At 35.9% G+C, this 15928-nt stretch overlaps 1 protein-coding gene across 4 annotated transcripts in view; it reads left to right on the forward strand.

The window, feature by feature from the left end:
• LOC123691807 (teneurin-m) overlaps positions 1 to 15928 on the forward strand; it is a 208635-nt gene that overhangs the window by 183898 nt on the left and 8809 nt on the right. The window contains exons 5-16 of one of the 4 annotated variants that reach the window (XM_045636373.1): positions 5711 to 5887; positions 6111 to 6407; positions 6549 to 6707; positions 7770 to 8288; positions 8584 to 8861; positions 9100 to 9316; positions 9839 to 10015; positions 10372 to 10599; positions 12254 to 12589; positions 12852 to 13059; positions 13971 to 13997; positions 14731 to 14947. In XM_045636373.1, the coding sequence (XP_045492329.1) occupies positions 5711 to 5887; positions 6111 to 6407; positions 6549 to 6707; positions 7770 to 8288; positions 8584 to 8861; positions 9100 to 9316; positions 9839 to 10015; positions 10372 to 10599; positions 12254 to 12589; positions 12852 to 13059; positions 13971 to 13997; positions 14731 to 14947 (2840 nt within the window). Of the gene's footprint in view, positions 1 to 5710; positions 5888 to 6110; positions 6408 to 6548; positions 8289 to 8583; positions 8862 to 9099; positions 9317 to 9838; positions 10016 to 10371; positions 10600 to 12253; positions 12590 to 12851; positions 13060 to 13970; positions 13998 to 14730; positions 14948 to 15928 lie in introns of all 4 variants that reach the window. The other 3 variants (XM_045636371.1, XM_045636374.1, XM_045636372.1) reach the window with 3 other exon arrangements.

Consider the following 15928-nt stretch of genomic DNA (forward strand, 5'->3'; position numbering starts at 1 on the left):
ATGAAGGAGCCTTTCATCTAACGAGCGGTAAGGTTGCAGCTTTTTGCTTGTTATCAACTCGGTAGTTTTAAATCCTCCACGATTGTTTAAGCATCTACTAATTGTACAGCATTCTCTGTCGAACTAGAATTAATTGCTGATTTACGAGGTTCTATTTTTAGCGTGTAATATTCATTTAAATTAAGTTTAATGAGGGCTTTATGTAATGAGTCGATTAAGGGATTAGTAACATCTTATTGATATAGCTAGGGAAAACAGCTCTTCTATATTATTTTGTATTCGTTTTGCAAATAATATTCGTAGCAAGCGTTTTCAACAGCGACACGAACTATGAATGCAAAATATAATTTACAGTCCTTGTAAGAATATGGTGATTCGGGCTATCGCTTTGTTTGCCCAGACAGTTTATTACCATAACAGCCCATAAAAACTTAGGGCAAAGTGCAAGGTGCGTCCACGGTATATCTTAAATCACAACATAAATTAGTGCACCAGTCGCGTGACGTACCGACTTGGGCAACGTCGTGTCCTTATCGTTGCCGGAAACAAAAACGAACACGTTTAAAAACACACCCTAATATCTCAACCGAAAAGTTCAACTTCCCTCTTCATTACGTGGATGTGAACGGAGGTGGCGATGCGAAATCGGACTCTATTCATAGCAATAGATAGTGCAAATCTAGTTGTTACTGTAGCTGAAATGGCAAATAAGGCAACGTTGGCAGTATGTCGACATAAATAAAGCTGAGTGTCCTTTAACGAAGGAGACGTTGATGTTAGCCTTAATAAAGACCTCTCGAGACAATGTGGACTCTATTACTTTGTGTTAAAATTGAAATTGCCCGGATAGTGGAGTCATAAAGGCTTGCGTTTAGCGGTGGTTGTGGTAGCGATATGGGTGGACTTCCTTTGTCTGGTAATCTTATCAGCGGGCAAGCGGTTGCTGCTTGACATGATACATTGCCCACAATATAGATTTACATGCGTCTTTAATGCTGGACCTACGTTAGATTAATACAAGCTATTTATTGCGACCTCCCTATAATTAATTGTGGAAACTACATCAGTAAACATTCACATAGTAAGTATATAGAATAAGAATTTAACTCCCATAGATCCTTTGTACTATAATCGGAAAAATACACCAACCAAAAATCACCTAACAACGGTACAATAATAACAAATCTCTTGCTCAACCAACTATGAAATGGATGTCTATTTAACCACATAAATCAGCGCCGAAGCGATTGGAACCTTTGAGTTTTTGTAGCGAACATCTAAATTCAATCGTGAGACGTCACATTATAATTCAGAGTGAAAATCGCAACGATTTCAAAACGGCACATAAATCATTGACCGAATTCGTGTACGCGTCAAATGATAAGAGAATATTTAACGGAATCGTGGAAACCAGGCCAACTGAAAGCCATCGATTAAATATAAGCGTAATATCATTAAGCGGCGTTTTGCTTGAAACTGGAGAGTTTTATACCGCCTATACTACACCTACACTTATAAGTCGTTATATTATTTTTAAAAAGTTGCGTTTATTACACAAACTGTAACTCAAGAATTGCTGAACGGATATGGTGTTTTGGTAAATAATTATTTTTCTGTATTTTGACGATTCAAAAGCGTTTTTAAACGAAATTGGATTTGTCACTTGCTTGAGCATTGTAACTGTTAAAACTAACCGAGCGGAACCGGGGTATATTGCTGCTAAAATAATAATAAAAATCAAAAAGCAAAGCGACATACGTCACCTGCAACTAACCGCAGCAATTAGGCGCGGTTGCTAACCTCAAATACGATTAGCAATCTGAATAGGATTATAAGATACAAATGGTAAAAGGTATTAAATTACTTATGAGTAATTTAATACTGAAATATTAATTCTGTAAATACTTATAAAATAATAAAAATACAGCATGATGCGGCAAGTGATATGGCATTTCAAGTATTGTAAAAATGTTAATATCATATCGTAATGAATGTAGTATATTTTAACCGAATATTCCTGATAAAAACAGGCAAAATTTTGGCACAGTTTCAAACAATGCATAAGATAAACTATAGGATATACAATATACATTCTACCTCACTTCACTTTGATTTTACAATACAAAGTTTATAATGTAAATGAATATTCCAATAACAGTTATTTCCTTGAAAATCGTTCAACAAATATTGTACAATAATATTGTAAGTACGCGATCGCTTTAACATATAACCAGAGATGAAATTTTATTCTCGTTACAAGGGAATTTTGCTAATGTCAGAGAATTCGCTATAATGCCCCGAAAGACTTCCGACGTGGAAAACGTTAAGGAAATTATTGCTCAACTCCCGCTGAGATAAAAATATCTTGAAATAATCCGTCGGTATTGATATTTTCTCCTTCGATATTCTTCAGAAATGTAGATTACGAAAATCCAAATTATATGAGATTACTTGGAGATTTACTGATTAAGGTATGATATCTCGAACATTTTATATTAGGCTTTATATTTCTTGGTATATTTACTATTTATAATTTACATATTTTACCTTTTTTTTACACATTAGTACATACAAGATATCGATATAAAGGAAACAATAATATGGTTAATTTAACAAGACTATATTCGTATCGTATATTGTAAAATTAATTAATATATAATTAATGTAATCACACAAATGCAGCGAATGTGGCAACGTAAGCAATTCTGAACTTACCAATTTCAGCAAACTTACTCCGTGGTTTACCTCAAGTTTCAATTTCTGAAATTTTCGGACATATGTATGTAATAGGTGCAGCTAGATGAAACTGGAAACTCCAAATGGCGTACATGTAAACTAAATATAGTTACATCTACTCGTGTTTAAAGAATTTTGCATCAATGTAGTTTTCTGTTACGTGAACATTTTGTTCCAAATACAAAATTGATGAGATAAATGTATAGACATTCATAAACGTTAATTATCAAAGTAATTATTAAGTACAGCAAATAATTTAAATCTCAACAATCTTTAGCACCAAATCCGAATAATAAGGTCAAATAAACCGATGGAGATTGATAGCGGGGCGCGCATTAAGCCCAACACTCGACTATCGAAAAGTTCGATTATAATGGATTTGTTCTCAACTCGATTGTTTCACGATGAATGGGTGCTAATTAAAACGGAGTCACAGCGTCAGACCAAGTTCCCGATTGTTCCCAACTAAATGCTGCGCTTCTCTCAAATAAATATTGCACGTTCAGGGAAAGTTTAATGCCTTTAAAATAGAAATTGGGGAACGGGAACTTATCATTTCCGTTTAACATATTAATTACTTTGGGATAGCGAGCGGTTTTACCTGGATAGTTATTGAGACAACTTTTCTTGGATGCTAATAACGGTTAACCCACGGATCTCGACTAATCTGTGTTTTATATATTGTACTTGTGTATAATATTATAATGAAACGTTATTACGCAATATTTTTGTTCAACAATATTTTCTTTATAAAGTATTTAATACCTCTATAAAAACCGGTTGAATTTAGTGAATTAGTCTTTAAGGGTAAATTATTCTCCTCATACTCTTTATAATCACTTCGATCTTTACAAAACAGTTCGTCTCAATTCGTAAGCAACATAACACCGATTAATGTATTGAATTCTAAATGGTAACGCAAACGAGTATAAGATTGTCGGCACATGTTGGTCTGAGATTGCCCAAGTACCGAGTCTCCATACCACTGTCTCATACATCAACGTCTGCAGTTATGAAACTTGAAAGAGATATATGCCCGACAGGTTAACCGGATTGAATACGTTCTGTAAGGCCTATACTAACGACCACGTATGGTGATGGTATGCCCTTAATATCTTTCTAATGTACAAGCCTGTGCAGGCCATTCCTTTGGCTATAAATCTATGTACATAATAGAAAGTGTATAGATTTAAGTTAATGGTGGTATTGATATTACAAAATATAATATTATAATAAAGATATAATATAAAATTAAATCAATAACATAGTTTTCATAACATACGAACGCGATTACTACAAAATAAATAAACTGGCTTATTCCCTATTTGGTTTTGGGAATAAAGAATTTCTATCTCCATCTGTTTTTCCCTTCGTCGATAAGAAATCACGTTTGATCTGACTGAGCTCCGCAAATGAGCCGAAACACACCCCCTTTATCTTCCAATAAGTAAGCGAGTTTAGCTTTTCCGTACAGGAAAAGGTTACACGCGGGAACGTATAGCAGATGGCTCGAAAAATATAAAAACGAACGGACCGTTACACGGATAGAACGACTGATATTAGTTTTATGCATAGAAGTCGGTAAACGTACGATGAAAAAGCTGAAATAACAAACTATATTTTGCGTAAACAATCGGGCAAAGTGCTGGCGTTGCGGCGGCCAATTTCTAAAACCAAAAAGGACGTTCGTTCGACCGACAAATCCCGCAGCGACGTTCAAAATCGCGCTCCCTTTTAAAGTTGAGACGATTCGGTTAACGAGTGTCGAATTCTCATGCTCCTGGGCCCTTTAAAGAAACGAAGTGTCCCCGGGAGGTGCCTCAGTAATTACCCACCATTACAGACAAAAGACACGATTCGTCCGATTACCATAATTCCCGCTCCCCAAGACGAGATATAAATGGGCCGCATTTTGTACTAGGACGTCGACTGACATGTGTATTAATGACTATACTTGTCCTCCTAAATTAGGTTAGGGAGGTGATTTAGTTTTTCATTGGCTACTGGGTGGGATGAATACTTAGTTGCTATTACAGTTTGAACTCCAAAGGGCTCTAAGATAAATGACCTTGCTTAATCCCGGCTTACTGCGCTCAGTACGCTAATGAGATTTCAAGTGAATACATCTTTTTTTAATGAAAACGTGGTTATTCTCGTCGTGAATGTAATTCGTACGTCTATTGAAAGCACGTTTTCTTTGGGTTCGGGAGTAAATTCATTACTCTCTAATTACAAGGAACCGAACCGTTCAAAAGGGACGGCTTCAAAGGACTGTCGCATTGTAGCTCGCTTTCTTTTCGCGACGCGGAAAACGATCGCTGAAAAAAACACAAAAACCCTTTTAAAATTAATTGAGTTTTCTTACGGCTACATCGGCCGCTACAATAAATTAATTAACGCTTGAAGGAATCCTTAAAATTTGTCGAGGATCAAAAGTTGGTTGCGAGCGGGAAGGGGGTGGCGGGGTGGATAATGCTTCGATTTTCCATTAACTTATATTAGCGATGGGAGAGGTCGCCGCGCCTCTCTCCATCCGATAGCTCCCAATCTAATATATTTCCTTTATTAACTAACTGCCGAAACACGCGATCTTTGATCCATTTCCATAGACCTCTAAACGCTATTTGTTTGCGGGCTATTACAAGAATTTGACCCTAATTAAATTACGACATGCTAATTTTGCGGTCAAAATCAATTTGGGCCAGCCTTGTCCAATAATGTGTAATTAATTAACAGGACATTGTCAATTACTGTGCGCTATCTAATTTTATGTACATATAATGTAGTTATTAACACAAAACAATCTAAACAAGAAAAAAATAAAACATCAAATAAACCCAACATGCATACACACATAGATACAAATGCATTTATATGTTTATATATATTGCAAGAGCATCAACACAGATTATTTAATTACAAGACTTCTCAACAACACAACAATGTATCAAAAGTTTGTTTTGTTTGTTCTCAGGTTGTCTTCTAGAAGGGTCCCGACCCCCTCCCGATGTGCCCCCCCGCAACCCAACGATGTCTCGGCTAAACGGCCGCATCACTGGCAACCCAGCTGACTTGGGTGATTTTGAACCCTCGTGTCTTGTACGCACTCCTTCGGGAAACTTCTACGTGCCTTCAGGTGAACTGAACACGTGTGAGTCTCAATTTTTATCATTAGTAGAATAATTAGAATGTAAATGTAACGACATTCTGATAATGTTTACTTACGTTACGTTTAAGCTTTAAAGAAAAAATATTTACATAAGCTCGCAAAAAAGTCTGTAATACGAAAGTAAAATCTGTTACTCCAATAGTATGATTGATTACAAACGCAAAAGATCGCTACAATATTACATAGGTTGCCTTTACCTTTTCAGGGGACATACAAAAGAATCCGTCTATGGACTATAAATCAAATTCGTCGTGTAGCAGTCCAGGTAAACAAGAAAAGGGAACGCTAGAAAGAATGGATCGTAGTGACAGACATCCAGCGTTCGGGGCGCCTGTCCCCGTGCTTCCCGTGAGGAACAACCTCCGCGCCACGCACTTCCCTCCAGCGGCCTCGAGGTTCCACTTCAGAAAAGGCCTATCTTCAAGATGTTCTTGGAAGTGTACTGCGATAGTGTTTATAGTGCTATTTGTTCTATTATTGTCTATTGCTTCTTATATGTCAGGTTAGTATAATTAATGTTTTTTACATTTTTTCAAAATAAGCTAGAAGATATGATAATAGTTTATTTAGCTCATGAAAATGTTTTTATTAGAGTATTCATTAAGCAAAGATTGAAAGATTGAATTAAATTATTCATTTACAGCTTCATATTTTACGGATAACTGGTCGTATGAAAATGCGAAACCATGTTCCGTAATCGTTGGAGACGTGGACAAATTCCAAGCGTCAAAAGCGACGACGCTTGAATCCAGTAATAAATCATTACCACGACCGCACCAGAGCTCGACGTCGTCAGCTACAGGTAAAGGGGGTGGCCATTCTCGCGCTCGTAGAAGTGTAGACGAGCATGCTTCTTTATCTTCTGTTTCTTCCACGGATTCTTCCACTGTAGATATGCATGAACTAATCACTACTCCTTCCTCGACCACTGTTAGCTTAGTGCATGGTGTGTCAGCCGACGAGAGTACTGAACCGCAAGACGGGGGCGCTTCTAAAGCTTCTGTATCTAGCGATGTGGGCGCTATGGGTGTAAATGTTAATGTTACTAATAACACATCGATAAACGTGAAAGATGATATAGAACCCACTACTGAGGAATATACCACTTCGACGAAAATTGATAATGTTACTAATACTGCAACACTTGCACACAGTGAAAATAATACAAGCACTACTAAGGATTACACAACCTCAACAAAAACTAATAAAGTGACTAACAAAGCTGAGATATTAACGGAAATGCCACCAGAAATAAAAGAATCAGAAAAAGATGCAATAGCCTATGATCCTGAGGACATGCAAGGCGATGCATATCCGTCAATTTATTCGTACGGTGTTCAAAAGCTACATTATTTAAAGTTACTCTCAAGATTGAACAAAGAGTTACATATCGACACTGATGATTTAAGTGAAAAGCTTGAAAAAGATCATTACGATATTCAAACATCAAAAAGCATTGGAACTACAATTCCACCTGTATATTACACTAATGCTACGACACAGAGTTCAACGCCCCTACTAATGAGTGAAGTAACCACGGAAGTAACTAATATATTTACGACACATGTAGATAAAATTCAAACTAATTCTGATGTTTTATTAACCCAAACTACACAAAGTGCACCTAATACTATCAGTGTATATAATACAACTTCGGAATCTTCGTCTGAAACAAGTACTATAACAACAGCAACTGGTAGTACTTCTGCTCCTATCACTACAAATGAATCTTCGACAATTAATGTTGCTTCTGAATCTAAAACAGACATGCCAGTGAACAGCAAGCATGTATTGATTAATTTAACGTTATCATCAGATGATTCCAATAATGGTGATTCATATAAACCTTTTTATTCCTTAACAGTAAGAGTACCTACTGTTGGCGATTCCAACGAAATTCCCACTGTTAAAATAACACCGATCGATTTAGAACCAACAGCGCCTACAAACTTTAATAAACCTGTCACAATTGATGGAACTAAATCGACAAAAGATATGAATTCAGAAGATTGGGGCGGTAGTTGTGAGTGTTCTTGCCCCGTGTGTGAAGACAATATCACAGGTGATGATTTATATGATGATGATGCACAAAAAACTACTCCTGTTAATACAGACAGTACAGGAACTACAGATTCTTCTGGTCAAACTGAAACCGATGAATTTAAAGAAAATACTATGCCTGGTTCTACTGAAAGTGACTATAGTACATCAACAGAGTATCTTAATGCAACTGAATCAGTTCAGTTTTCATCTACAACCGATTCGACATCAACAGATGAGACTACAGATTTTCCAACAAGTACAGAAAGTATTTCTACAACGGAAGCACCGGTACAATGCGTATGTCCAAAAGTAAAGCCTCCACCAATCCTAATATTGGAAGGTGAGGTGTCCAAATTTACGTCGTTTCGATAACTAACTAACAATCATAGAACCATCTTCGGGCGTCGGTGCTTTGTGACTAATAAACTAATTCGCATACTTATTTATTGTACTTAGATCGGATGTACTTAGCATAATATTAGTAAAACACTATATACCAAAATGCATGTTATCTTTTTCTTTTCGTATTCTATTACCTTATCACTGAAATCACTTCATCACATTATCGCATGGTTTTGCATCCCGTTCGTTTACTTTAAAGTCGAACAAATAACAACACAAGTTTAATGTTATAGGTGCGCGAACATTCCCAGCGCAGTCTTTTCCGCCAGACGGGACTACGTTCAAACAAATAACTTTAGGTGAAAAATTATCAAAAGAAATCCCTCCATATAGCTATTGGAACATGCAGTTCTATCAGTCAGAAGCCTCTTACGTGAAATTCGACTACATGATACCGAGAGGGGCTTCGATAGGCGTGTACGCGAGACGAAACGCTCTACCCACACATACACAGTATCACTTTTTGGAAGTTCTAAGCGGATTTAAGGCTAGAACTACGAGAGCCTCGCACGTAAGTACTATCTGTAATCTAACACGTGTGAGTTTTGCATCGATTTCGAACTTCAGTTAAACTGAAACGCGATATTCTTTTTTTAAAGAAAATCCTGGATTTAAGAAATCGATTGTGGTTTTTCATGTATATTTCACTTATTATACCTATTTACGTTTAATCGAAAGCAAGTTTATACTACATTTTGAATTTTGTAATACATAACTACTTTTTATTCATTACTTAATAATTTTGACAGCCGTCCATTAAGAAGGAAGTGACGCATTACATGGAGCAAGGCCACTGGTTCCTGTCTCTGTACAACGACGACGGCGACCCGCAAGAGATCTCCTTCATAGCGATAATTGCAGATGATATGACGCACAACTGTCCGAATGGCTGCTCTGGGAAGGGAGAATGTTTGATGGGACACTGCCAATGTCAGCCTGGCTTTGGAGGAGACGATTGTAGTGAAAGTATGCCTTCCTATTTAGCTTTATCTTTCTTTATATTTCATGTATTTCTAATTAACAACCATGTGCCCATATGAAAAGAAGTAATAACGTACATAAAAGCCGAAAACTAGCGATCATTTAATGGTTTAGATTGTTCCTAGAAAAACACTCATACGGCGATTGATACCAAGAATCAAGTATTTGATAACAAATACATAGTTTAAATTTAGAAGACAACTTTAAATGCTTCAAATAAACGTTTTACTAATAAAAAAAGTCAGCTTTTTTACTCACTATTACTAAAAGTAACGAAACGTTTGTGTCAATCCCAACGACCAACAGAAATGTTTTAATTAATGATGGTGATCAATTAACATTAGGTGGCTCTACTTGTCTTTCCATGAAGAAAAAGAAAGCTCTTTTACAAACGTCTAGCCAACCTACTAAAAAAACTGTTTTCCAGGTGTCTGTCCAACCACCAACACAATAAACTACTTTTCCAAATATCTATCCATATATCAACCAAACAATCCTCCTTTCCAGGTGTTTGTCCAGTGCTATGTAGTCAGCGAGGCGAGTACATCAACGGCGAGTGTCAGTGCAACCCGGGCTGGAAGGGCAAGGAGTGCTCGCTGCGGCACGACGAGTGTGAAGTGCCCGATTGTAACGGACATGGGCACTGTGTGAACGGAAAGTGCTCTTGTGTTAGGGGGTATAAAGGTTAGTTTGGAATGAAACTGTGATTTTATTCATTTTTCCAAAATAACGACAAAAAAGAATAGTTTTTAATGATGACGCAAATTCTTATAAGACGTAGGATACAAATTTAAAAGCTTTTTTATATTACTGAAATCATTTTTAATTTTATCCACTATTAACAAAAAAAAGTTAAATTTTCCGTTTTGATATTACTATCCCGAATTATATTGCTAATTCAATGAAAAGCATTTGCCATTCGTCTAAGTGTGCATATAACTTAATTCTTCTTCTTGGAGAACCTCTCCTTCCGAATTGTCGCAAATATTAAAAAATATCATTAGTTTGAGTTACGTTTCTAACAGAACTATTATTTTCAGGAAAGTTCTGTGCTGAGGTAGACTGTCCGCACCCCACATGCTCGGGGCACGGGTTCTGCATCGACGGTGCCTGCGTGTGCAAGAAGGGCTGGAAGGGCGGAGACTGCGCCACTATGGACACTGACGCTCTACAGTGCTTGCCTGATTGTTCTGGACATGGGGCCTTTGATGTGGAAACGCAGACTTGTACCTGCCATGCGAGATGGTCTGGAGAGGATTGTTCTAAAGGTACGTGGAATTTGGGTGACGTAGTAGGATTATCAATGCTTTTCTAACTGTTCTGAGCACGATTTAGTTCAAATACAACAGCTTGTTGTACACCATCTCTTTATTTGAATACTAGCGGCTTCGCCCGTGGTACATATTTTGCAATAAAAAGTAAGCCTATGTTCTTTCTCAGGGTCTAAAGATTGTCTGTGCCATATTTCATCAAAATCGGTCCAGTAGTTTTATAATATGAACCTATTCATTACAAACAAACAAAGTTTTCCTCTTTATAATATTTGTGTAGATTAAACTTTGATATGCAATAAAATTATTAAGAGTTGACTTTTTTTTTTTTATTATCAGAAACAATAATGTTTACAAATATAAGTGTACAGTTGTGACTTAAAAAACCACTGAGGTATATTATTTATATTACTGAAAACCAGTAAACGAAAAAAACATAAATATGTACTCAATTCGTTCAAAGAAACGTAAGGAAATAGATCTAAATATACGTCTTACTACATCTGTTTTGCTGATTACGGTTTCCTCGGAATTAATCTAGCATAAAACAGTACCATTGAGTCACTATTACCTAGAATCTCTTTATACCTAATTACTTAATACTAATTAAATAAATATAGTTAAATAAGCATGAATAATATAAATGGCCTTAATCTGCAGTAGTCTATTAAATTGGATAGAATGCGTACTGAAAATATATTCACATACGGCTTCATTCTTCGTATTATAAAGATTTAAAATACCAATAGTTATTAGCATAATTAATATTATTTATGTAATTGACATGAGCAAATTAAATAAAAAAGATACGTGTATACGTGACTACTAGTAATCATCTTAGCTTGGATTGATTGGCTACCCTTTAGTTTGTTTCCTTTTTATGTAAAATTGAATTGTAATATTGATAATCTTAAAAGAGCAACTATGGAGTTTCTTGCCGGTTTCTAAATGTTTCTAAATTTCCAAATGTTTCTTGAAAGGAAACTTTTAGCTTCCCAAATTATTTACAAAACACTCAACAATCCATCAATATTTTAGTTGAACACTTAGTCATTAATAATCCTCGAGCGGACATTCGAAGCTTTAACAGATAATCATTGCGATTGCAAATCTGTGTAAAATTAAACGAACAGTATCCAATTTGAAAGTGAATCATTGACAAGCAATAATAATTTACGAACATGTTCCTAAATCCTTCTCGATCATAGCTGCTAATCTAATGGTTGCAGATATGGTTAATACGTAATGCAATTATAACTGTTATTGGCCCAGGCATTAGATAAATTGCTATCGGCATTATTGTAATAGCTTAACACTGTTCGTGTTTAATTTTGAAATTGGTCAGCATTTAAATACATAGACATCATATAGGTAAAGTTGGTTTTGTCAAAAACTACATACAAAAGAAGAAAATAAGATATTGCTAACTCTTCGTGGTTTTCCTTGAAAATACCAAAACTTGAAAAATCATGTCGATGTCTTGACAACTTTTCTTTACGTATTTTTATGAGTTGAGACCTTCTTCTCGATTTTTTACGAAGAAAATATCAACTTACTGATTTCATAAGTTAAATACACCTTCACCATCTCCCAAAAAAACCTACAAACACAAACTTCTTTAAAACTGTAACCTTAAATCTTACCATTCCAGAGGTGTGCGATCTTGACTGCGGTCCTCACGGGCGCTGTGTGGGCGAAGCTTGCGTGTGTGACCCCGGCTGGAGCGGCGAGTATTGTACCTCAAAGCTCTGCGATCCTCGCTGTAGTGACCACGGACAATGCAAGAATGGCACTTGTCTCTGCGTCTCTGGTTGGAATGGCCGACATTGTACCCTCGAAGGGTGTCCTAGAGGTTGTGCCGGCCATGGACAGTGCAGAGTGGCGAATGATGGCCATTGGGAGTGCAAATGTTTTGACGGCTGGGATGGCCCAGATTGTACCACGCTGAAGGAACAGATCTGTGACGATTCTAAGGATAATGATAAAGGTTTGTTTTTGTTTTTTGGATAGATGTGATTTTGGGTTGTTGAGAAGTTTTTAAATGTTGGATTGTTTTGAGCTTTCAAGACGTGGAAAAAGTTTCATATTCATTTTTGTCACGACAATGCAATCCATTACGTTTTCCCGACTATATTATAACCTTCTGTTAATCCATAGTGAATTTTTTTTAGTTAAATGTGGGTCTCAAAATGCTACACATTTACATGCAAATACCAAACATAACTAAACTTATTATCCCCAAATAACAGACGGCCTAGTGGACTGCGAAGACCCGGAATGCTGTCAAACAGCGGCCTGCAAGACTAGTCAGCTCTGCGTGTCCTCTCCCAAACCCACTGACATTCTCCTCCGAAAGCAACCGCCAGCTATCACTGCGTCATTCTTCGAACGAATGAAGTTCCTCATAGATGAGGGTAGTTTGCAAAACTACGCGAAACAAGAAACGTTTAACGAAAGGTGAGATACATGTTCGATGTTCCATGTTACACTACGACATGATACTGGATCGAATTAATATTTTCTGTATTCTCATACATTTTTGTGGGTAATTTGTCTCAATGTTTGATAAGTTACTGATTATTGAATCGAGTATTTTGTGTCGTAGTCTAATTACACCATGTCTAATGTGTTATGAATGTGCGTCTATTGATATTGTAATTAACCATAATAAATATGAAAGAAAGAAAGAAAGAAAATAAATTTGTTGCCAAAAAAAACACAGCCAAACACATTATAAAATTTATCTTACAATTAGGCAAACGGAGACAGCCTCAGCAAAATGCTGCACAAAAGCAGTAATATAAGTTCTGGAAATGGAAGTAGTTCTTTTAATACATTGAGTACTTCATATGAAGATATCCTAAATAATTTAAAATATATGTTACAATATCAATTGACGAATCGAATCAAATCAAAATCGAATATCTGTTATATAAAATATGCAATGTTGTGCCCCAGTCAATCCTAAATGTTTTATTTAAGAAAGTGTTAACAATTTTTCTTTTTATTTCTTCTATGTTAACTATGTATGTTCTAAGATGATCTGTAACCTTAACACTTATAAATACATTGCTCTTTAAATGTGTGTCTTTAGTTTACAAAATTTCAAAATATAAATACACAATTTATTCACCATATAATTTTCACTATAAAAGAAACAGTCCACATATAAAACAGAACTTACAGAGAAATTTCGGAAATATTAGGTCAAGTATTTCATACAATAACACGCATTTCAACAGCAAGCTATTTACCGAAAAACTGGTTCGCATGAGACTTCGTTCAACTAATTGGCTAACTAAAAATTTCCTCTCGAAACTGCATCAAACATAACTTACTTATTTTATTTCTCGTCTTTTCGCTGCCAGTATGTTTTGGAACCACTTCAACACGAGGTAAGAAACAACTTTAGGTAGGCTAGTGTGTGAATTAGACAATATCTATATATGTATCTATGATATAGGCGTTTATTTTTGTGTGCATGACGATGACCTGTGTCCTGTGAATTTTGTGTTCGCTTCTTATGTATACATGATACATCCATATGTAGTGTGTAGTTGTGAATAATGGTATACGGTGGTGGGATTTGTACAAATTTGTTTTCCTTCAAGTAGATGATAACATCAACTATAATGTAGTTAGTAATATTGTAATATGTCCTTAGTTTTACGATCGGAATGATACCATGTCCCCTTCAAATGCCCAAAAGCAATCAGCATCAAGTTTGATTTTGTTAACCTCCCCATAAGTATTTTATATGAAACGAGATTAACGTATTCACAATAATTTATCAGCGGTTCCCATTGGAACTAATATCGTAATTTAATAACGATAAATGTATCCAGGCAACAGCTAAATGCCTCAGTTTATTTTAATTACTAACATTTAACGTGTACGAATGCCAAAGCTTCATTACGAATTCAAATTGAAACAGACCAAATTATTTGTTGGCATAAAACTATTTATCATTATGGAATTGGAATTTCACAGAACTGCTCTATAAATAACGAACGATTTATGGCAAATGAAAAGGTCTTTTATTCTTTTAAAACATAACTGCCTTCGAAATTTAGCTTCCGAAAAACTTCTCCACAATGTCAGGATTTGACACATTTGTCCAATTTCCAGTCGGTCAGCGGTAATCCGTGGTCGTGTGGTAACCTCCCTGGGGTCAGGGCTTGTGGGGGTGAGGGTCTCGACTTCCACCCCCCTGGAAGGTTTCACCCTCACACGGGAAGATGGCTGGTTCGACCTGCTGGTCAATGGGGGAGGAGCTGTGACTCTGCACTTTGGCAGGGCACCTTTCAAACGGTCTACGCAGGTCGTCTTCGTGCCCTGGAATGAGGTATGTTTGATTGATATTACGAAAAAATGATATTAAAAACTGATTATTTTACATAAAATAAAAATCAATGCCACTTTTCGTTGTAATTCCATAACTCGAGAACGGCTGAACCGATTTCGATAATTCTTTTTTTATTATATTCCTTGAAGTACGAGGATGGTTCTTATGTAGAGAAAACGTGAATATGTACCACGGGCGAAGCCGGGGCGGACCGCTAGTTTTACATAAAAAGATCATCAAGACATGAAAGATCATAATTTAAGTGCTTTAATTTGTCCTAAAATTAACTGTGAAATAGGCTAACATACCGTTTTTTCTGGCTTTTGTACAGATTTCGATTCTGTTGTTCTTTATTCATGTTCAAATCTTATAAATATTGCACTATTTGAAGTAATAAATATTTAACTAAATAACGTACCAAAACTGCATATGAAGCCATTTAATTTCTTGCACGTAACTAACACGCGAAACTGCAATCAAAGGAAAATGAAGTAATATTGCTCTTAATTTTAGCTGACCTTTTTACTTTTACAATGAATTTTAAGCGTTTGAAGCCGAAACGCTAATAGGTCATTTGGAATGCCAAATGATATGTTTATTAGGTTTTACATTACTATAATTTTATTATGATTATTTAGCAGATGTAACTTTTGTGTTATAATTGGATCATTTTTAACTAATTCATGACAGCCGGAAATATTATTTGCAGAAAATCTTCAATAATTATCTATAATATAAAAATGAATCCCAAAATGTGTTGGTAAGCGCATAACTTGAGAACGGCTTAACCGATTTCGTTAATTTTTTTTTTATAATATTCCTTGAAGTTCGAGGATGGTTCTTATGTAGAGAAAACGTCAATATGTACCACGGGCGAAGCCGGGGCGGACCGCTAGTTATTAATAATTAACTTACGTAATATGTAATGAAGGGCTAACCCTAATATCAAAAATATCGCAATTATAAAATAATTACTTATAA

The sequence above is a fragment of the Colias croceus genome, chromosome 5 (assembly GCF_905220415.1).
Source record: "Colias croceus chromosome 5, ilColCroc2.1".
Classification (NCBI taxonomy): domain Eukaryota; kingdom Metazoa; phylum Arthropoda; class Insecta; order Lepidoptera; family Pieridae; genus Colias; species Colias croceus.